The sequence below is a fragment of the Erpetoichthys calabaricus genome, chromosome 6 (genome assembly GCF_900747795.2).
Source record: "Erpetoichthys calabaricus chromosome 6, fErpCal1.3, whole genome shotgun sequence".
Taxonomy (NCBI): Eukaryota; Metazoa; Chordata; class Cladistia; order Polypteriformes; family Polypteridae; genus Erpetoichthys; species Erpetoichthys calabaricus.
This window is the reverse complement of record NC_041399.2, coordinates 24443562-24468100: the sequence shown is the minus strand read 5'-3', so window position 1 is coordinate 24468100 and position 24539 is coordinate 24443562. Positions and strand designations below refer to the sequence as shown.

Below are 24539 nucleotides of genomic sequence, written 5' to 3'. Positions count from 1 at the left end.
TAAATACAGAAAAATACCGGAAGAGAACCTGATGTAGTTGGCTGAGATCCTGAAGCTTGGGGAAAAAACATGACAGTGACCTGAAGAATGAATCCAATGCAACACTGGAGTGGCTCAAAAAAATGTCCTACAGTGACCTAGTCAAAGTCCTGAATTCAACCCCACTGAGAATTTGTGACACTCTTTCAACGAAACAGCCTACACCTGAGCAGTGTGCAAAGCTGGTTCAGACTTATCCAAAAGGACTTGCATGTTGTTATTGTAAAATGAGGCTCTACTAAATATTGACATTTTTTTAATACCATGTAAAGTATAGCCTGTGTGCATAAATAACCTTAATATTGATTAAAAATAATCTGTGCTAGCTGTTAATGTGGCTACAAACAAAATTACGTTTTAAATATCGATAAACATACATGTGTACATATTACACACTGATAATAAAAATATAAATTTTAATCATGGGTAGCCTCTTGTTTCTTTTCACTTCATTTAATATTGGAATAAATTAATTCAGAAAAATATCTGTGTGGATAGTTTGATGAATATAACCAATAGCTTTAGTTAGGTTATTTAAAAAAAAAAAAAAAAAAAAAAGATTAAAAACTTGTGACGGAATACCTGGTTTACTCTGTAAGGTTGTAATTATTTGTTAGTTTATGCTAATGTTTGTGAGACTCTTGCGGCTGCTTTATGTTTGTTTCATCTATTGTTTTAAATAGAAACCATTGCCTGTGTTTACTTGTGTTTTTCAAGTCTCAGGCTGAGTAATGATTACTTTTTCAAGACCTTTTCTGCATGTTTTTTTGAGTTTTGAAAACGGCAGTGGATTCACATACCACAACTATTTTCTGCTTTATATTTTCCATATGTTTTATCCTCTCTCTCTGGTTAACCCACACAGGTGCAAGTTTAACAGAATTATTAGCACTGGCTTAAGTTACCTTGTTATTTGCATGTTCACCCATTATGATTAGCTGATCTTCAAAGATGGGAGTTATTATAAGATATGAGAGTACATTTTTTTTCCACTTTATACAACACCCTGATGTGGAATGATTTACAGAAGTGACTCAAGGGCAGACCATCTAAACAAACAAGTACAACTGTTAGGACATTTTTCAAGTAAGAGATTGGCAGCGATTTAAAAAAAAAAAAAAAAAAAAAAAAAAAAAAGTAAGCCTTGGACCTAGAAACAGCTGTTATATGCACTAAGTGATGCATCATAATCACACACATAACACGCTTTAGATGAAAATATCTACTAAATAAATACTGTAAATGTACCGGGTGTATGCCACAGTAGTGCTGTATAGAGCTTTCTTAGATACATTAAGGAATTGGTTTTGTACTTCATATTTGAGAGGGATCAATTGCATACCTGATTAAAACTTGCAGCATTTAAATATCTTAATTTTTGAATAGCAAAGCATTAGTACATTAGAACGTCTATACAGGTAGCAATATTATTTTCCTGCTTTATGTCCTGTTCCTTCTGTTTCAGAAAATATTAAACAGGAAGAAAATTCCTGGGATTGCTTTTCTGTTGCAAATAGGGCTCTGCCAAAGAAAGAAGAAGCAGTTTAGACAATAGAATTTGTCTGCTGAGTATACTTTTTTTTTCTTTTTTTTTTTTTTTTTTTTTACTGATTTGGAGGGCTTAACATATATCTTGTGTTTTTCTTTTTTGAAGTGGAGTATAGTATTACGTTCATTCGATCAGGATTGGTCAATAAGCTACCAATTATAGTGTAGCTATAGCATAATTCTAAACAAGACAGTGAGTGAATGTAGTATTGGATCAGACTAAAATTTTGACTTTATCAATTCCAGCTTTCAGAAATAACTAATTACCCTTGCACTTCCATCTCTCATAGCTGTTTTATTCCTCCTGCTCACCGACACGAGCACCTCCCTGCTATACCGTTCCCTGTAAATCATTACGAGCAGAAGTTTGGAGGTCCCCCTTGGAGTTTCCAGCACATTTATATAAACATAGTTCTTTGAAGAGTATTTCTGGGTCCAAGGTAGATGTTATATGTATATTAAATTTACTGTTTATTTCTGTTAATGAAATTACTAAAATGCTGCTACTGTACTATTTTAAAAGTTGGTGTTTTCAGTACCAGTATACTGCACAACCATAAGCGGTTGAGGGTCTGTTGATATTCTAGAAGCCTCCATTAATATAGTGAATATAGATATCCAGCCAAGCTTGAGTAAATGGCTAAGTGAGACTGGTGTTTACTGGCACATCATGCGATTGAGCTTCTGATGTGTCTAGATTTTAGGCAGCGCAAGCTAAGAGTGATGTACATGGTTTACAATTTTGTATTAGTCCATGTTTACCACAAATTAAGAAGGAATATATATTTTTCTTAACTGCTCAATTACATGTGTATTGTTGTTTATTTATATACTTAATAAATTACCAGCTAGAGTGCTCAAGGGTGGAATATTAGGAACCTTCAAATCTCTACTTTATTTTGGACAATCCAGATGAATTGGATGGATGAGCTTTTTGTGCTCAAGTTGTGATGAGAACAGACAGACCATTTTCTAATGTTCTAAAAGTAATTTACTCCTCACACTTAACCACTGATTGCACCATCTTTAGGTGCAAAGATTGCAACCAAAAACCAATATCAGCCTCAAACACATCTGTGGAGGAATTCTACCCGGATATTCCTTGTAGAACAGTTATTTCAGAAATAATTGCTGAGTTTTCAAGTATTAATTGTTTCAGGTCTTGTGATGTTTAGATCTATACTTTGGGTAGGCAAGTCGGAAATTTCAGTTTTGCCTCTTATCATCTGTTATGTTGTGGACATGCTTTTGTGTTTTAGATCATTACCCTGTTGCAGAACCCAGCTATAATTCAGGTTTGGTGCACAAGTTGATGATTGAACGCTCTCCTTAAGACATTTCTGATAGAGAACAGAACTTAATGGTTTCTTTATTTCTGGCAAGTGGTTTGTGTCAAGAGGCAGCAAAACATCATTGCACCATCACACTAACATCAACCTGTTTAACTCTTGGTATGATATTATTAATGCAGAATGTTGCATTTACTTTACATTGGATACAATAGGATTCACGTCACCTAGAAATTTCCACTTTTGTCTCATCTGTCCATAGAAATTTCTTTCAAAAGACTTGGGGATGATCCAGGTTATTATTGGCAAAAGAGACACAAACATTTGTTATTTTTGTTAGCAGTGTCTTTAATCTTGCTAATCTTCAATGAAGGCCATTAGAATCAGAAAAACACTGGAGGATAAAGTCCTGAAGAAGCATATAGTGTTTTGTTTTGGTTTGTTTTGTTTATTTTGTTTTTTTGTTTAAATTATAAATATATAATACGATCTACCTTCCTGAATGATTTTTCACAGCACCATTGGAGTAATTTTGATAGGGTTGACACTCCTCTGAAGATTCACTACTGTTTCAGGTGTTTTTTGTTTTGGAGATGATGGCTTTGTAACCCTTTCCAGACTAAAGCATTTTTTTACATTCTGTAATGGTGGTATTATGTGCTTGTTGAATCGTTGTGCTGAGAAGTTGATTTTGAAGGTAAGGGTCAAAATAAGAAAGGTTTATATTTAGTATAGCTGGTTATAATTAAGCCTGTCTGATTTAATTTATGTTGACTTGAATTATCCTTTTAAGTGGATTGATTTAAATAGGGGCTATTGTTTTTTCACACAGTTCCAGTTGGTGCTTAGGTAATTTTAGTCATTAATTAAATTACACAAGTTAAAGTGTTATTTGTACACTTAGGTGCTTTTTAATTAGTATTTGATTTTGTTTGAAAATTCAGTGTCACAATTTTGAAGAAATTATTACGACCACGGTTGTATCATCCGCAAACCTGACAATGTGATTGGAAGTGTAGATTGGTACAGAGTCATGGGTCAGCAGGGTAAAGAGCAACGGGCTGAGCACACACCCTTGTGGGGCCCCTGTGCTCAACGTGATGGTCTTAGAGGTGTTATTGCTGACCCACACATTTTGTGGCCTCCCTGTAAGAAAGTCCAACACCCAGTTGCAGAGAGAGGTCTCGAGTCCAAAATGGCTGAGTTTTTGTATTAGCTGCTGGGGAATGATTGTTTTGAATGCTGAACTAAAATCTAAGAACAACTTTCGCACATAGGAGTTCTTTGAGTCCAGGTGGGTGAGGGCTGGATGGAGAGCAGCAGAAATGGCATCCTCTATGGACCTGTTTGACCTGTATGCAAACTGAAACAGGTCATGGGAGGGGGGAAGAATGGACTTAATGCTCTGCATAACCAGCCACTCAAAGCATTTCATGATGGTGGAAGTCCGTGCTACGGGCTCGATAGTCATTATAGCTACATGGTAGGGGCTTCTTAGGGACAGGAATTGTGGTTGTGACTTTAAAACATGTAGGAACAACAGCTTGGTCCAGGGAGATGTTGAAGATGTCAGCAAGGACACCCTTGAGCTCTTCAGCACAATCCTTCAGGTATGTTGTCTGGTCCGACTGCCTTCCGTGGGTTGATCCTAGAGAGGGTTCACCTTCATGCTGGCTGGGGCCAAACATATGGCCTGCTCCCCCGGGGGAGGGAATGGTTTTCTGTGCTGGTGAGCTCTTTTGTGTCTACTCATTGGCCTAAGTTTTGGCAAAGTCAGCTGGCAATGAGACATTTGGTAGGCTTTGACACAAAAAAAAGCACCTTCTTCATGGTCAGTGTTTGGTGCTGAACACCACTGCACAGCTGAAACATTGTGTATATAGCCTTTACTTTTTCATTTTCAGCAATGAAATATCCTTTCTCCTCTCTGAAATAGGAATGCACATTCACTTTTCTAATACCCTAGTATTTAATCCTTGTCTTAGATATTCATGATCCAGTCTTTGTGTAAATTTTCTGTCTGTCAAAAGATCCATATAATAATTGAATACTTAAAGCCTTCTTTTTGCTTTCCAATGTTTACCCCGGAAAGTCTAACAAAGAGAAGAATTAAATCTTTTTACAGATATTAAATTACTTTTGCAGTTAATAATTGGGTAATGTAACACTGCAGTCACATCACACGTGTTTGGGTTATGTGGTCTCAGTTTTAGGGTGGAGAAATGGCCCAATTAAAATATTTGTGCAAGAATAACAAGGATACCTGAAGTGGCTAGTATGCTCAAAGCAATCCTCTCCTAGGGGAGACATGTCCAGATTTCCATGGACATGTTTTACACTTTGTCAGTTACTTAATTTCCAATATCTTCTCTCTCTATATATATCTATCTATATACTGTATATCATATATATATATATATATATATATATATTTATATTTATATAATACATAAAATCCTAAGCCTAAAAGTGCAATGATTTTATGTCACATTTTTTGTCACGCTTTAAATCTGGCTTATTTTAAAACCTACATATAAATGTTTGGTATCATTCTTTTCAGAATTTAGCGAACTTTAATGTGATGTTGTTAGATTTTCAAATTCTTATTCCGTTTTTAAATTATAAACTAAAATATCAAGAAAGTCGTGGGGCGGCCTACTAGGCCTCCACTGGGGGTTGGGCACCTGAGGCGCTAGGGGGCTTGTACCATATCTTTAAATACAATCTCTTTCTCTAATGGAGCAGCTCAGCTGTGGGATAGATGAGGGCCCAGAACCCTCCCCCAGGTTTGGCAAGCAAAGCGAGCAGTGGGTGGAGCCTCCTAGTGTAGATATAAATGGTATGTGATTCATGACTCGTAGCTTCCAACTTCAGTTATTAGTCTTGGACTTTGTTTTGATGACATTTTCTTAGTTTTGGTAATGACTCCATGCAGTTCTTGTTTTCACTTTAGTTACAATTTAGCTCTCCGGATTTTGTTTTTGACAGCAATTCTTTGGTTTCGGTTTCTTGAAAACACATATCTCCCTGTCCATTTTTAATAACATCTATGTGGTTGCACACAATCTCTGTTCCAGCAGAAAATATGAAGAGGTTGACTGGAATTAAAAAAGCAGGTGGAGCAAGTCTTTGCTATGTCCATCCGAGGCATTAGGAGTATTCTAGACATGTATGTCTCTCTTCTAAGAAACCACACAATTTTTCTTGCACATACAGTAGACTGAAGAAGCCATATACTTTTTTTTTTCTGTGTAATGTGTAAGCTTGTTAGCAGACAATTTTCTTTCCTTCAAAAGCAATTTTTCATGCAAGCTGTCTAAAGCAACCAGACACTCTGCCTGACACCTAGTTCTGCATTACCAAACAAGCTAGAATGTAACATTTGCCTCATCATTGCATCTCTCCAGAGCAGTCTTCTGATTTTGCATAATCTGACAAGTCCATAGTAGACTTAAAAATTGCATCACAAAGCATGGAAGCACAAACCTTCTATCAATAAACAGGGCTTTTTTTTTAGTATAGTTACATGCTACTTACACTTAACCATCATTGGTGGTACTTGAAGTGTTCCTACTGATAATTATGAGTCTTGAGTCAGTGTTTTTAGTTTCTTAAGGATGAAGTTTTATTTGAAAGTTGATGTGTAAAAGAATGAAAAAATGTAAGCATATTACTATTCCATACACGCTTGTAAAATGTATATACAAGGACTTTTTCCTGAAACCTTTATATACCTGAATTGGATGTAAGAATAATTGAGAAAGCAGTCCCGCTAACTGACTTTTGCAATATGTTACCACACCCCATTCCTATAAGTTTAACTCCACCTTTAGTTGGATATTTAACATAATGTAAAATAAATTTATTTTGTCATTGAAAGTAGTAAACAAATTTCTTAAAGTTACTCATTCAGAAAGACATGTTTATCAGTGCCTCTTACTATACATTATTATGCAGAGTACAGTACATTTCTTTGAGTTCCTGTTTCAAAGCATTTTGCTGCATTAAGATTCCTAGATTTTTGTCAGGCATTGTATTTTATTAAGAATACGGTTTTAGTTTACAACTATTAAAAGAATCCAGATCTTTTTATGCAGGTAAAAAGAAAGTGGAAAAGATTAATCTCCTTTGAGTTTCCTGACTCTGTTTCCTCTTTCTCCTGCTATATAAATAATCTGTTTCTTTTTTTCCTTTTGAGTCACACAACTGGTGAAGGTTATGCAGCTAAAACTTTGTATCAGCTAACACTCTTTTCTATATTGCTTTTTTCTGGTATAGAAATAGCTTTTATGTATTTTGTTTGCTTTTGCAAATGCATAATGATACAGTCCTTGACGAGCTTCAGTGAAAAGTATTTGCTGCTAGCCTCATTCATGCAGAAACCTAAAAAAAAAAAAAGCAGCAATGATACAATACACAATACATCAATGCATCAGATACAGGTTATTAGTAATGCAAAAAAAACCAAATACCAATACATTTTTAACCATATAAAATTAGAAATAAATCAACAGTTCTTTTGCCAGTGCAGCCATTGTGAAGTAGCATCACTGGTGAGACCAGAATGAGGAGCTCATGCTGAAATCATGGTCAGACTTGATGTCTACAGGAAAAAAATTAACTCAGTTGAAAGATTGCTATATATAAGAATATAAATTTGACAATATTTTAGTAATCAAGCCATGTGCAGATTGACACTGCTGTCACACAGTTTTGGGTGCAGAGATTTTATTCACACTTCCATTACTATCTTTGGTGGTGTTTTGCCAATTCCTGCAATTGTGTGTTGAATTAAGCAGGTTCAGGACATGGAGCAATAGCTGTATGACAGTAGCACTAAACAAGCACCTTTGTGTTGCCCTGAATATAACTATTACCAAAAAAGAATTATTTTTTTATTAACTATTTGGGTATGCAAGTGTTAGATTGGATGATAATGGACAGATTGAAAAGATTTTTGAACAGTTGTTACACAGTCATAAAGAAATAAGCTAGGACTATTTTTATTGCAGATATACTTAAGGAGCAATGACTATATTGCCAGATAAATTCATACCAAGAGGGAGAAGCAATAGAAAAACTAAGGGATCTCCTCTGTGGTTGAATAAGGAGATAAGAAAAAAAAAAAGTTAAGAAACAGACCCATGAGCTTTAGAAGTACAAAATAAGGACACCCCAAAAAAGTTTGTGTTTTAAACTATAGTAATAGGGTGTTATACCGTGTTTGCCATTGTGGATACCGTGATAAGTCAAGCAAAATGACACCTATTATTGTCTAACTGAACCGATTACAATATGCAAGTTTTTGAGGTAACTTCTTCAGGCAGGCTATAATCTTTAAAACCTTGCATATTATAATTGTTTCACTTAACCAATAAAGGGTGGCATTTTGCTTGACATCTCAGTGTTTTAAACTATAATATCAAATTAACATAGGAGTTGAATTACATTAAAGTTGTGTTGTGATAAGTGCGCCAATAAAGACAATAAGGATGCTTTGAATATGTTTCTGCCACTTTCACCTGTGTTGAGGTCATTAAACTGTTAAAAGCTACTGTGAATTTCATGTAGTACTGAGAACTTTGTAGATTATATAAAATAAGGCTGAAAAGCAAACCCCCAGGACCAGACAATATATACAGTAGAGTCATAAAGAAAGCAAGTATAGTTGTCCTAACTGAAAGGTGATGTACTAATTAAAGTTGGCCTGTGTCGGAACTCTGGCAGTAGTATATCAAATCCTAGTAGTGCATTTAGGGTTCAAAAATGGACCTTTAAGATTTGATCCTATATAAAATTATTGTCACTTTGAATCAGAGTATTCAGCATCAAAGGAGAAGTGTAGGTTATTATTGGTGGAGAGTACTGATGTACTAACTTTGGAAACTGAGGTTGTGCATGAGAAGGACAATTGTCACCATGCAACAGTCATACTGTTTTCAGATAAAAATCACTTAATTCTGACACTGTTAAATTTGGGACTCTGGTATTTTACATGGTGGGTATGATTCTTAAGATGAAAATTTTAATATTCAGTACCTTCTAAAGGAGTTATTTTTTTGCAGTTTGACTGATCTACTTATGTTTTTGTTTTCTGTGTTTATTTTTTACTTATAGTAAATGTTTTTAATTCTTAAGAAGTTTGACTTTTATAATTGTGTATTTTTACATTTTGACTAATGTCTGTTTATTGTAACTTTCTAGTTTATTCCTTTTTATTTCATTTGCTTTTATATCTACTATCTACAAAACTTTTTACACCCGTCTAAAAAATCAGTCTTCTTACTCTGCCCTGTGATGAGGCACTGTTGTAAACACATTAACATTTTACAGTTTTTGCATGGTCCTTCAGATATTTTAAAAATAAAATAGTAATTTTTTTTCTGGAAATTTGTTGTTTGTTGCCTGTAGAAAAAAGCAGAAGGAGGAACATCCGGACGTTAGTTTTGGTGAAACCTGGCTGTTTTTCGGTTGTCGGCACAAGGACAGGGACTTTATTTTCAGGTAAATGTATTTTCTATCTACTAATGTCTCTATTTTGGGTAGCTAAATGTGTCTTCAGATCAAATTAAATTTCTTCATATAAAGTCAAACCATGTAAAAGTCACCTTAAAATTAAAATTATTCTGGAGCAGATTAACCCATAAATAAAGCAACCATTTATGTGACTAACATTTGAATATATGTGTAATATATACATCATAAAAATATAATTTCTTTAGCTAATATTAACTAGAATGTAGTACAAAGAAAGATACTGTGTATATATGTTCTAGAGATTTATACCTTTTTAGTAGCACAATAAGTTTTTTGGTTTAAAAATAATTTATTAAACATCATTATATATGATATTCTTTAATTTATGACATATTCATCTTTATGACTGGGGATTAAGATTGAACAATAGTTCTTACGCATGTCACTAAAGGCAAATATGGAAGACTAGAATTAGTTATGGTATCCATCTTTATACACTCTTTTTTGATATGCCTGTTAAGGGTATGTGGGTGGCAAGAATCAATTGAGATCAGTTGGTGCCAATCATTCAATCAATTATCAGTTTTACTTTTGCTAATGCCAAATTGACCATAATTATTGATGAGCTTCCCAGTTTATTTTCCTTACCATTCTTTGGGGATGAGGGTTCTTTGTCTCTTAGACAATATATATCATGGTACCTGAAGTAAACATATCTATTTGATTTTAAGGCATGGAAGGGTTTTTAGGCAATCGGTGATAGGGCAATAGTAGATATGCTAGGTATAAAACTTCTATTTTATACATACTATTTGTCTGTCGGGTTTTGTGCATTGGCACATTCGCATGAAGTGGACCCATGCATCTTCACCCTTATGGGTGAAATAATCTCTGTTAACCCTAATCTGACAAAGAAAATAATAAAATTATTACCTACTAGGACTGTAGAAATAGGATAATTACTTATAATCTCACTGAGTGAATTTTTAGGAATACCCGTACAGCAGCTTAGCCATGCAGTCACTGAATCACCTAATTATGTGCCAGCATAATGCATAACATTATCTGAAACTCCTGACCTGTTTCTGTATGATGTTCCCATCAAATATCAGAATGGGTAAGAAATGTGTTTGCAGTCATTTTGACCGTGACATGATTGTTGGTGCCAGACGGGTTGGTTTGAGTATTTCTGTAACTGCTAATCTCCTGAGATTTTCATGTCCAACAACCTCTAGCATTTATTCAGGATGGCACAAAAAATATAATACAGTGCATCTGGAAAGTATTCACAGCACATCACTTTTTCCACATTTTGTTATGTTACAGCCTTATTCCAAAATGGATTAAATTCATTTTTTTCCTCAGAATTCTACACACTGCTTAAACTGGTTAGTTGAAGACTGGAAAAACTGGCACATAAATGGTGGTAGTGGTGTTGTAATGTTTTCTATGCAGACTTTTGAGCCTGTTATTGTCAATAAATCATCCCTTGAATGGCTCAGCTTATTTGAGTATCTTAACTGTGCATCCCTGCTTGGCCACAATTTATTCATCTTCTAACGGTTACTCCCTGCCTGATAATGCACTACATCACAAATCAGAAATCTTGTCCAAGTGGTTTCATGAACGTGACAACAAGTAAGTGCTCTTAAATGGCAATGACAGTCACTAGATGTGAATCCAGTAGAACACCTTTGGGATGTGGTAGAACAGGAGATTCACAGTATGAATGTGTAGCTGACAAATCTGCAGAAATTGAGTGATGCAGTCATGTCAACATGGACCAGAATCACAAAGGAATGTTTCCAAAGTCTTGTGGAGTCTATGTCACATTGAACTTGAGACTGTTTTGAGAGCAAAAGAAAGCCCTACCAAGTTTTAGTAAAGTGTTCCTATTAATGTGCTCATTGAGTGTATATTAACAAAAAAGTTGGGATGTAAGGCAGACTTGATTAACCAATAACACAGAAGAAGCTGGCTGTTTACCGTATTTCCCCAACAAAAGGCCGCAGCTTATACATTTATTTTTACAAACTGCGTATTTGGTGCAGCTTGCTTAAATGGCGCGGCCTTCTAAAAACATTTGCTAAAAGTATAATCGAGTGCACAAAAAGACGACATACCCAAATGATTAGTTGAATTTAAATGTACTGTTTTACTTCAAAAAATCATAGATCGTGACAATCATAGATACAGTTAAAATAAGTAAGTCCACAGTTCGACAAAGCATATGAATTATGGTTCAGTGATCACTTAATGCTGTTGCATCTAGACTTTTCTTCACATTCGTCTCTTTCAGGTTTGTTGCTGCAATGTAAAAATTGAACTTTTTCAGGGCTTTGCTACATTACATCCTAGTATATAATACAAACTAGGAAAAAGCAAAATTTTACAGAAATAAAAGGAACAAAAGTTTATTGTTGGTTTTTAATTTTCATTTGAGCGACTGGAGAGTGCGGGTAATGCAGTACAGCAATGTCAGTCATCTGTCTACATGTAAATTCTTCAGAATAAAATTAGTAACCCTGAAAGGCAAAAAATTATTAGGCTTACCTTTCTTCATATCCTTCAAAATCAGTCTGTAATCATCCTCGCCGAACAACTCGATTGCGATCTGTGCTGCTTTGCTGTCACTGATGTCGGACACGCTTTCGTCACCGGTATTGCTCTTAGATATTGCAGACGTTGCTTGTGCTGCTGGTAGGCTTGTAGGTGGAGGAAGTTGTTCTGCCGAAATAACCCAATAACGCTTCACTGTATGTCGCATGTCGCTGCCGTCCAGACGGAGTGAATGTATGCTCACCATCCGTCATCCATTTTTCCCACTCGATTCTCACAAGGCACTTAAATGCATGATTGACGGCAATATCAAGTGGCTACAGTTTGCATGTAAGTCCACCAGGAATTACAGCGATGTGACCACCAACCTTGTTCACTGCCTTCTGAATATTATACTGTACATCAGATGAGCAGACATACAGTCGAAAATTTAGCAAGGACTTCTTCTTGTTAAAAAATCCAGCACCAGGCCGCCTTCTGTAGCATTTGTCCACCCATTCCACCATAACGTCTTCATTCATCCAGCCCTTCTTGTTCACTGAGACCTCGATACCCTTGGATAATTTTTCCTGTGGCACCCTCTTAAAAATTACGAATGGTTTCAGCTTTTTGCCACTTGCCATGCAAGCTAGAACAACTGTAAAAATTGTCCGCTCGTGACCTGTGGTAGTTACTGATATGGTCTTTTTACCAACCTTATGCATGTTGATGGAAAACCCATCTACATCGGGACCTCGTCCATGTTGATTACGTCATCCGGTGTTAGTTTCAATGTCTTGATATCCTTGTCAATGAACTCTCTAAAACTGTCAAGTTTCTTCTCCCAGTCATCTGGCAGTCTCTGTCCCACAGTCGTTCTGGTTTGGATAGATAGACCATTTCATTTCGTGAAGCAAGAAACTCAATTATGACCCCCTTTGAAGTCATCAATTGTCATTTCAGTCTCCATTCCTCGTGCCTCCATTTTGATGGCTATTGTTGAAACTATCTGATTGTTCTCACGCTGTGCGAGAATCCATTCTTTAAGTCACTTCAAGTTTGGCTATTTTGCTTCCCTTTTATGCCTTGCATGCCTATGTGACGGAAGTGCGTGCAAAGCTTCATCATCTTTCTTCCAGTTTCTCACTTGTTTTACATCTACTTCAAGTGGCGTCTAGCTGCACGATTGCTGTTTTCTTTCGCAAAAGCAGCTTAAATTCTGCGAAAGCATGATATCGGTAAGTGCAAAATGTTACCAATTTAATTGTTCACGCTCAACTATAATGTCGCTGTAGAGTTACAAAGGCCTACAAGGGGTGTGCCACATTAGATGCTTTTACTTCAGATTGGTAAATTCAGTAACGTTGCGGCTTATCTTAGAGTTTTTAAATATAAATGAGCATTTTCTGCGGCTTACAGAATGGGGCGGCCTCCAATGTGGGGCGGCCTTTCATTGGGGATTTACGGTACTAATACCTGAAAGATGTATTTGATCTTGGCACAGATGAGCAAGATCTTATCTTATAATACCAAGCCATTAAGCATGATGTCCAGTACTATTCAGATTTGTGTCATAGTTCGAATTTCAAGTTATGAACACTGCTTTTAGTGAAGTGCACTCTTTGTCTTTGCCATGTAGTTTTTTGTCTTTGGTTTGGTGCGGTCTTTTTCAGCTAGCTTTCAGTGAACATGTAGGTACAATCTGACTTGTTCTGACAAGAGTGTTGGTGTGGAAATTATCTTTTTGAAGAATGGGTTCTAATCCCAGACGAGCCTCAGTCAATTTGGACAGAGATTAAGCTTGATGAATTGGATATAGTTCAGCACGCCCAGTGCCAAGGCTATGTGGAAAGTAGCTTATGTGTCCAAAGAAAGTTTTTTATGCACCCAAGGGAGTGGATCTGTGTCCCTTCCATTAAAAGCTACAGTGTCTGCTAATAATTGCCTTATTTTGTTGTTCTTGGTAAGAAGGGTTCAGCTTATGGTTACAAGCTTTTTGGTCTGAAGGAGTTTCTGCAGATGTACAAACACAACCTTTATTCACAGTTCTTGCTATCAGATGATACTCTACCCCATCTGCTAGTTTGTTTTCAAAGTCAGAAATGTTAAAGGCACCTTAAGGTGACTGGGAGTACAACAGCAAAAATAGTCTGATGAAAATATTTTTCTTTCATAGTCTATTCTAAATGCCCTGCAAATACAATTGAAAGTAGACTATTTTATTGCAAACAGAGGAGCTTTATTTTTTTGTTAAGAGTCAAAAGATAATATGTATGCACAGAGCAAAAGAGAGAGTCTGGCTTAAAGAGTGTTTAAAAGATGGGATGCCAGATTTAAGAATCAAAATCTATGGCATACTGAGGAATATATTTTGAATTTGACAGCTGGTGGCATGAATGATTTGAAATGTGCAATGCTATCAAAAGATGAATATAGTAGAATATAAGTTATGTGCCTACTAACAGTTGACTTCACTTACTTGGGCAGTTTCTTGAATGCATTTATAAAAAAAAAATATGGTGCCCAGTATCCCAGTAGAGAAGTTTTTTATATAGGCCTAATATACTTAGAATAACCACAGAGATAAAAGTATAAATACAAATGTGTTAATAGAGAAAGCTTTTATAGTTATAGCAGTAATATTCAGTTATTAATATTACTGATGAGAAATGCCTTTTTAAATTAATGATCTACAGTCTAACTGTAAAAAGAAAAAGCAGATACTTTGTGTGTGTAATATCTAAATATATTAGTGCATTAATGTATAGTTTTAATCCACATCTGTGGATATAACACATGAACAAAACTTTGTACCAGAGCACATTCTCTAAATATACTGAATATTGTACATTATGTGGTGTTGAAAAGCAGGTTAAAAAACTTGCTTTAGTAACTAGCAAGAAAGATACATTTTTTCTTCAATTATCATTCAGTGAGTTAAGCATGTAAACTGAGATGAATGTTCAGTAAGTAGCACAGGAGACATCAAAGCTCTTTACCTAACAGAACACATGTATTGTTGGGACTGGCTTCCCTGCTTCCCAAAAAACATATTTTTGGTTGTATTCTAAAATGTAACATCTATTCATAAGCAACTTCGTACATTTAACATGCAATGAAACTTTAGACTTCTTTTATATGCTAAAAGAACAAATATGTGAATGTGAATTCTTTTTTTAAAAAAATAGAAGTACAGTGTTTTAGTTGATTTTTTTTATCAGGTTATACCAAAAATATATCTTCACTATTTGAGCAAACTATGTTAGTTGTAATTTATCAGTTCTCACTCCATATTTTTAGTTATTACCTTCAGAGAATCATCCATTCATCCATCCATCCTCTTCCGCTTATCCGAGGTCAGGTCGCGGGGGCAGCAGCTTGAGCAGAGATACCCAGACTTCCCTCTCCCCGGCCACTTCTTCTACTCTTCCGGGAGAATCCCGAGGCGTTCCCAGGCCAGCCGGGAGACATAGTCCCTCCAGCGTGTCCTGGGTCTTCCCCGGGGCCTCCTCCCGGTTGGACGTGCCCGGAACACCTCACCAGGGAGGCGTCCAGGAGGCATCCTGATCAGATGCCCGAGCCACCTCATCTGACTCCTCTCGATGCAGAGGAGCAGCGGCTCTACTCTGAGCCCCTCCCGGATGACTGAATTTGATTTAGAGAATCAAATAACAAAAAATATTTAGAAGAGTGAAGATATAATGCCCAGTCTGTAAAGAAGGGTTTGCCTGTCCTGCATGGAGCTCATAGTTTTTTCAAATGTCTTTACTTAAATTATTTTGATTTTGGTGGAGTGAGGTAGGTAGCAATGAGAACACAATCTACTTTACTGCTACTTCAGTACTGGTTAGTGCTGGTTCCTCACAGCACCAGTGGTCTGCATTTGAATCTGAGGTTGGTTGTTGCTTCTGTGGTGTGTTTGCCTGCTCACCTGTTTCATCTGGACGCTCCACATTACCGGTCATATTAAATATAGATAAATTATATAGGTTTGCCTAAATTGATTGTGTGTTCAGAATGCATGACTGGAAGTACAACAGGAACACAAATCGTTTGATGAAAATATTTTTTTTTTTATAGTCCATTGTAAATGCCCCGTAATATGCCCCATGAAGGACCTATCCCATCTAGGTTTGGTTATTGTCCTGTGTCAGGTGCTGCTGACAGGTTCTGCTCCACTACTAGCCTGATTAACTCTGGGCAATTTTGAAAACAAATACAGTAATTAAATGAATATATGGATTCCACTTTATTGATATAAATATAATAAAATATAAATATAATAATAGATGAAGTCTTTTTACTTTACTGTCTGTAAACATCAAGAAAGACATTAAACCTATTCGGTTATCTTGTACTATCAAATCTATCCTTTGCAAATCATGTTCTGTAGATCAAGCAGGTGCTTATTTTATGTTCATGTTATAATATGTTCAGAAAAAGAAAATCCTTCAAAAAATGAGTGAGTACCTGGAGCTTTCTGGAATAAAAAGACTCAAAGGGCAAAAGTTTTGAAGATTGAGAAACAATTTTTGAAGTATTACATTATAATGAATGGGATGTGAATGGAACTTTAAAAGTATAGAAAACTTCAGAAATGACTTACAGAACACAAAGATATTGCAGAGCAGCATGAGACAACTTCACTCAGGGTACCTATTATTTAGAGCTTTGGATTGAAAATGAGTAAAGGCATCCCTTTGAGCCCTTTATGATATTGAATCCTCCTTAAAAGCCCACCCATTATTAAGAGCTAACACATCTCCACATAGATTTTTTTTTTTTCTTTTCATTTTCCAAGATGAAAACCCAGGAAGAAATACGGAGTACAATATAGATACTGTATGAATTTCAATACAATATTTCATTGCAGAGTATTCATTATTAAAAAGTAAAGTGTTTATTTTGCGTCTATGGCTTACAGATTAAATAAAACATTACTGTTTTTTTCATGTGTCATTCCTAAATACCATTTTTTTTGATTATTTATTTATTTATTTTATTCCCCACCCCCCTTGTGGATGTGTACAGGGATGAGTTGGGTCTTTTCCAAGCAGAAGGTACTTTAACACACCTGAGAGTCAGTTTCTCCCGAGACCAGGATGATAGTACAGAAGAAGTAAAGCCCAAATATGTGCAGGATAATCTCCGCTTAAATGCTCAAGATGTAGTTAGAGTCTTGATCAAGGAAAATGGATACATCTATATTTGTGGGTAAGTAAAATATTTTTGATTTTAAATCCGCTTGTGCTGTTTAATTAGAATAATCTTTTATATTCCACTGTAATATTTTCAAAAAGCTCCTCTTGTAAAATAATGTTTATTCTATGAAATGCTAGGGTGGTGGCCATACAAAAAAATCAACACATTTAATTATATTGATAATCTGATGATAGTTAATTTTAACAAATTTTATGTTCCACAAAATAGCATAGTTTAGTATCTCATCCAGTTTCTTAGTATTCTTCATAAATTACATGAAGCCATAACTTGGCAGTGGAATTCGTCAACACTAGAATCCCTGAAGCCTATGAAAAAACTCGTAATCCTGGCCCACCTTAAATCCCTTCGCACCTCTCCATCAGCATCTTTTGTTTTGTAAATGTGTCAAGCAGCAAACAGCCTGCTTATCCCATCCCCTCCTTGATGGAGCTCACCTCGGGCAAAAAAGTTCTCCCAGCTCAAGCCAAGGCTCCTTATCTGCATGTGAGGTGCCTAGTGTTGAATAGAGTAAAAATATATCATCATTTGGAATACATAAATTTCATGTGTGTTCCGTGTCTAAAGCAACCTGTGTAAATGTAGGATGTAATGAGAGGCAAGAATTGTTGAACACATAACTAAAAAAGAAACGTTTTTCATATCTCTGTTATAAAAAAAAAAATCCTGGAAAGGAAATGCAGGGCGATAAGATGTGATCTTCTCAGAAGTTCTCGGAAGACATTTAAAGACCTGCGAGACAAAAGAGACTGGCCACAAAGCATCTCGCGGGGGCCGTAAACTTGAGACTTGGTGCCAAGAGATTGTTCCAGGACCATCTCACGGGAATGTGGAACATGAGATTCTTGCAAGACACACCCTACTTACAACCAATATCAAATAAGAGCACGGCCACACACAGATCCTGTGCTCTCAGCACATATAAAGCGTATAAGGACAATACGTTCTAGATGAAACGTCAATGACTAAGCAAAGAAGAAAGAGCAGCGTGGAGAAGAGAGTCCCAAAAGCGTTGGAAAGTAAAAAAGGCAGATAAGAGATTATGAAAGCAGTGGAATGCGAAAGGCTCAAACAAACGATGGCTTGATACACATGCAGAGAAAGGTAAAGAATATGAAAGCAGTAAAATTCAAAAGTATTGTAGCGTCCCAGCCAGGTTGAAGCCTTTTTTGTTTTAAGTGACTGTTAGGTCGCTACTTGGCGAGACCCAGGGGAGGAGGGTTTGGAGAGGGTGCTAGAAAGTTGTGTTTGTGGTTATGAAGTCTGCGATTGTTAAAGTAAAACTTTTGTGACACTTTATTATATCAGTCACTACAGTATCAAAAAAAAGATGGTAATGATCGCAGTAGTGCAAACAAAACGAAGTTAATCATCAGGACCAGGTGCAATTGAAATTATAGCAGGACAAAGCGAGGTCAGAAATAAAAGGCAAAGAGTAGAAAACAAAGTAAAACGTCATAAAGATGTTCAAAAACCAGGGGGTGAAACACATCAGGTTAGAGATAATGAAAACATTGGAATTCAAAAGACACAAAAAAAACATAGGCGCGATATACATACAGAGCAAGTTACACAATATAAAAGCAGAAAAATTAGAAAGTATCAAAACAAGATAAAGATCACATTAGCTCTAAAAAAGAGAAATTATTACTCGGTGGAATAACGAAAAGGCGAATAGAGATCGAATATATGGACATAAGTGATATGTCAGAAGTATGGAAATATTGTAAGGCTTTGAAGTTTAAGTCAGACACTTGTAGATCGTCTAATTCGTGTTGCCATCAGGGAAAAGTAGTGTTTCTACACAATGAGGAGGTGTATCCAAGAGAATTAAAAGATTTGATGTTTGGGAAATCAGTCATTTCCCAACCCGCTATATTCGAAAACAGGGTCACAGGGGTCTGCTGGAGCCAATCCCAGCCAGCACAAGGCACAAGTCAGGAACAAACCCCGAGCAGGGCGTCAGCCCTCCGCACAATCCACAAACACTACAGGCATAATATACGAGTCTACAATAATCTTTTCGCCTTCGCATCGTTCAATGCACAAAACGTAGATTTACACAATAATGGACCATACGCTATGAGAATCTGTGGTCCCGCAACAGATAAAGCAACGGTAAGTTTAATTTCTAAGAAAACACAATTCGATCAGGTGTATATTTATGATCACGGAGAAGCAATGCAAATTTTAATAGGCGACAAGAAAGGTAATGTAGTATATATTCCGCGAATAACATTGGACACCAAAGGAGATCTTGATATGCCATTCATATTAAAATGTTTATAGTTTCCCTTGAGAATAGCTTTTGCTATGATAATTAACAAATCACAGAGACAAACATTAGAAAAAGTTGGATAATTTATTAGAGAAAAAGAAACAATATTCACTCACAGGCAGTTATACATTGCGTTGTCACAAATGTGTCTCCAAAAACGAAATCAAAATTCAATGCGATCTTGAAGAAAAGGTAATTCCAGATATTGTTTTTAATGAAGCTTTAAAGTAAAAGTGCAAATAATGAAATTGAAACAATTCCAAAGGGAAAAAAAAAAGCTTTTAAAATTGTATATCTGATTAACCAAACACAGGGGTTGGTGAGCGAAACCCCCTAGTTTTAGTAATTGACAAAATGTAGACATGAAGTGTATAATGTGTGAAGTCCAAATATCAAATAAACACTTTCGCAAAAGTTACAAGTATAGCCAAACAAGTGCCCTTTTATTCAAGAATATAACCTTAAAAAAAGAAATCCGGATAGGGTATCACACTGACAAGACATGACACGATGGCTTGGGTGGTGCAGTGGTAAGGACTGCTGAATCGTAATGAAGTGCTCACCAGTTCAATTCCGAGCACAGGCTTGTGTTGATATATTGTTCTGATCGACACATTTACAACATAAAATACACTGATGGGAGAGGTGCAAAGGGAGTTAAGGTGGGCCAGAATTACAAGTTTTTTCATAGGCTTCAGGGATTCTAGTGTTAATAGTACAAATTACCTGGAAGTTTGGCATAGAAGTCCTAGATACTTTATCATTATACTGCTCTAGCATCTGCACATTAGTAGAAATGTTTCATTGCTAAATACTGTGCTATATATAGCCTTTCATGCTGTAAACTGTTTATTTTCTCTTTAATGCAGCTGTATATGATTTATACAAAGGTGGTTTTCTACAATAGGTACATTGTTGTACTGTTTAATTACTTGCCACATCAGTGTGATTGTGTCCAGTTAGATGACCTGTGATTGCAAAGATTACAGCTTTGAGCAGCACTTATTCCATGGCAATGCAATCTGTACCTAAACAGATTACTTTACTATGCACATGGAAAATATTTGCTTCAAGTGAAGAAGTGAATAATATCCCTCAGCAGCTCCAGTGACAAAAGAACATTAAGTTCTGTTTTTATAAATTATTGCATATCTGTCAGCGTAACTATAAGTAAAATTTCTGACTGGTTTTGGTATTAACATATACAGTATTTTCAGAAGGTTTTCAGACCCCTTCACTTTTTTCATATTTTGCTATGTTGCAGCATTATGCTAAAATGATTATTTATTTTTTCCCCACATCAGGCAACACTCAATACCCCAGAATGACAAAATGTAAACAGGATTTTAGGAATTTTTGCAAATTAAAGATAAAAAAATCTGAATATATCCCTATTACCACAAGTGTTCTGACCCTTTACTGAGTACAGTGGAACCTCGGGTCACGACCGTAATTCGTTCTAAAACTCTGTTCGCAACCCGATTTGGTCGTGACCCAAAGCAATTTCCCCCCATAGGACTGTATGTAATTACAATTAATCTGTTCCGGACCGTACGAGCTGAATGTAAATATATATTTTTTAAAGATTTTTAAGGCACAAAAATAGTTATACCATAGAATGTACAGTGTAATAGTAAACTAAATGTAAAAACATTGAATAACACTGAGAAAACCTCAAACAGAGAAAACTAACATTGCAAGAGTTTATGCTAATAGCCTTACAAATTGATTGCTGTAAACATTTTTTTTTTTTAATGAGTTTTAAGCACAGGGAAAAAAATGAACATTTAAAAAATCTGTAATTTATACAAAAATTAACCTTGCATGAGTCGAGTTCTGGCATAAAAGAAGTAAGAAGAAACTGGGTGGAGAGGAGATTACAGTTTTGAGGTAAAGTCTCCCTGCACGATGCATATCTGACCGAGAACAATGTACTGTACAGGTACAGGGAGAGACTGAACATGTGTGTAAATCACCGGCATGTACGAGCCGGAAGGGAAATGAAATAGAGCACAAAGAGTTCACAGCAAATGCACAGGGAGAGACTGAACACGTGCGGAAATCATCGGCGCGTATGAAACAGAAGGGAAGCTGGCTTGTTCGTCACCCGAGTGTGTGGTCATGAGCAGATGCAAAAGTTTGGCAAACTTTTTGGTCGTAATCCGATTTGTATGTGTTCAGAGACATTCGTGACCCGAGGTTCCACTGTACTTAGTTAAAGCGCCTTTGGCCTTGAGTCTTCTTGGATATGATCTGCAAGCTTTGCACATCTGGATTTGGGAATTTTCTGCCATTCTTCTTTATAGATCCTCTTAAGTTCTGTTAGGTTACATGTAGAACAATTAGACTTGAACACAGCTGTCCACTATCTAGAGATGTTTGATTGGGTTTAAGTCTGGTTGGGCAACTGGGGAACTCAAAGACATTCCCAGAATTGTACTTAGGATCATTGTCCCGTTTTTGGCCTAGTGTGGGGTCCAGGACACTTCAACTTTCCATCAGCCCTATCTAGTCTCCAAGTCACTGCTACTGAAAAACCACTTCACAACATTAAGCAGCCACCATGAAGCTTCACTGTTGGAATAGTATTGCGTAGGTGAGGAGTGTTGCCTGGTTTTCCTGCGCTATGACGCTAATCTTGGCTACTTTAGAGCAGATAATCTTATTTCTTGCACTATGCGAGTCCTTTAAGTGCCCTTTTGCAAACTCCAAGTAGGTTTCATATTTGGTATGTGTCTTTTACTGAGAAGAGGCTTCTGTCTGGCCACTCTGTTATAAAGCCCAGATTAGTCCAATGTTACAGTGATGGTTGTCCCACTAGAAGTTTCTCCAATCTCCACACGTTCTCTGGAACATGAGTTACCAATGGGTTCGTAATCACCTCTCTTTCCAAGGCCCTTCTCATGTGATTGCTCAGTTTAGTTGTGTGGTCAGCTCTAGGAAGAGCAATGGTTGTTCCAAACTTCTATTTAAGAATAGGTCACTGTGATTTTGGGAACCTGGATTTGTTTTTGCCTTGACATACATTGTCAACTGGTGGATCTTCTATAGACAACTATGTGCCTTTCCTAATAATGTCCAATCAATTTAATTGACCACAAATGAACTTCAAACAAGGTGTAGAAACATGTCAGTGATGATCAATGGAATGGTGTGTCACTGAGCCATATTTCAAGATTCATAGATTCAAGGGTCTTAATACTTGTGTCAATGTGATATTTCAGGTTTATATTTTTAATAGATTTGTAAAAATTTCTAAAATCCTGGATTTGGTTTGTCATTATGGAACATTAAGTGTTGAGTTTTATGCAATTTTTTTTTAAATTAATTTTATCATAAGGTTGTAACATAACAAAATGTGAAAAAAGCAAAGGGGTCAGCTCTGAATCCATTGTATTGGGTTCTTGCTTTTGAGATGGCCTGCTTCTTCTTCTTACTGTCATCATGAGTCTGACATGCATAATGTGTTGTCTGTAGTGCATTAATATCATCTATATGACGTGAGTGGCAGTATGGGATCTATTTCTTGTTGTTTTGGATTGTCATACCTGTATGTGGTAGCAATGTTAACTTGGCTGAAAGATAGGAGTGTTTCTTTTAATACCAGTATTGTAAAAATAGAGAATTTAAAAATATGAAGGAAAAAAATGTAATAAGTATGAATTATTGAAAGCCATCCAACCACCCACCACCAGGTATTGGTTCTTGGAAAATTGGCCACCCTACAGTAGGAAAAACCCACACCCAAATCAAAGTTTTAAAGTCTTGCTTAATTTCCTTTGTCTGAGTTTGGCTATAAATCTCAAAAAAGCATAATACAAATTTTAAGTAACATCTACATAAATTATATGACAAAACTCAACAGTGATGTACATGCTAGTGATGTATGTTCTACATTAAGGCGGAGTGGTGGCTCTGAGGATAGGGATCTGCACTGGCAATCGGAAGGTTTCTGGTTCGAATCCCGTAAATTCCAATAGAGACTCTGTTCTGTTGGGCCCTTAAGCAAGGCCCTTAACCTGCAACTGCTGAGCGCTTTGAGTAGTGAGAAAAGCGCTATATAAATGCAAAGAATTATTATTATTATTATTATTACATGCTAAGTAAAAGTATTTTTTGTTATTTTTTGTTTATAAAGAACCTCATTTGTATTATGTGATTACATTTGTCGAGTCACTGTTACATCTAGGATACATTGACTTACTGTATGCTAAACTTTATAACAATGAACTGAGTAAATGAATCACCCAAAGCATTATTAATTTTTCTTTTTAATGTAAACACCTGGTAGAATGTGTACTGTATGTAGAACAGGTCTGGTGGTTGTGAGAAAAAATACCAATGCAATATTTGGCTTAACATTGTATAACTAAGTAATAGGATTTCTCTGACCATACAGCCTTCCATTTGTTTTTGAGTTACTAACCAAAGAAAATCTAATGTGATGGCCTTTCTGATTTAGTATTCTTTGATTTCATTTTTTGGGATTACTTCTTGTCTTCCAGCGATGCAAGGAACATGGCTAAAAATGTGCATGAAGAACTGATTGACATCTTGAGCAGAGAACTGCAGATTGACAAATTAGAAGCCATGAAAGTAATAGCAGATTTACGGGAGAAGAAACGCTACTTGCAAGATATCTGGTCCTAACAAAGATGTTCAGAAGAGAGCTGAGCCGAATACAAATGAAAAAGACAGGATTTTTTTTTGCCTGTTTAATTGGACAAGTACTGTCTGCGGTTTTATATAACTTACTCGGTGCATTTTAAATTGATAAAGGAAATTCACAGACACTTTATTATATATATGTAAACAATGCCAAGATAACTGTTAGGATGATTTTAATAAAGAATTGGGTGAAAATGTTGTATGCAAATAGTATTATTGGTTTTTAATAAAATATGCAAACAGTGAATTTGGTCACATTTTTGTTAATGCTCTTACTAATGTATACCTAAAAAATGTTTTTTTTTAATTAATGTTTGTTTTAATTTGCTTTGCCCTATAGGTAAGAAGCAACTTTTAAGTCACTTTGAAATTTTGTTTTCTTTCTTAAATACTGTATGTTCTTTATATAAACAATCCTTATAATACATTACATCACTTGGTATCATTTACAATTTTATTTTTCCCATCTTACTTCCTATTAT

At 35.9% G+C, this 24539-nt stretch overlaps 1 protein-coding gene across 2 annotated transcripts in view; it reads left to right on the top strand.

The window, feature by feature from the left end:
* Window positions 1-24311, top strand: part of mtrr (5-methyltetrahydrofolate-homocysteine methyltransferase reductase) — a 144508-nt gene extending 120197 nt beyond the window's left edge. For both annotated transcript variants that reach the window (XM_028803413.2, XM_028803415.2), the window contains exons 13-15: window positions 9288-9380; window positions 16923-17105; window positions 23895-24311. In XM_028803413.2, coding sequence (XP_028659246.2) covers window positions 9288-9380; window positions 16923-17105; window positions 23895-24039 — 421 coding nt within the window. In that variant the 3' untranslated portion in view covers window positions 24040-24311. The remainder of the gene's footprint in view (window positions 1-9287; window positions 9381-16922; window positions 17106-23894) is intronic.
* Window positions 24312-24539: the final 228 nt, after the last annotated feature.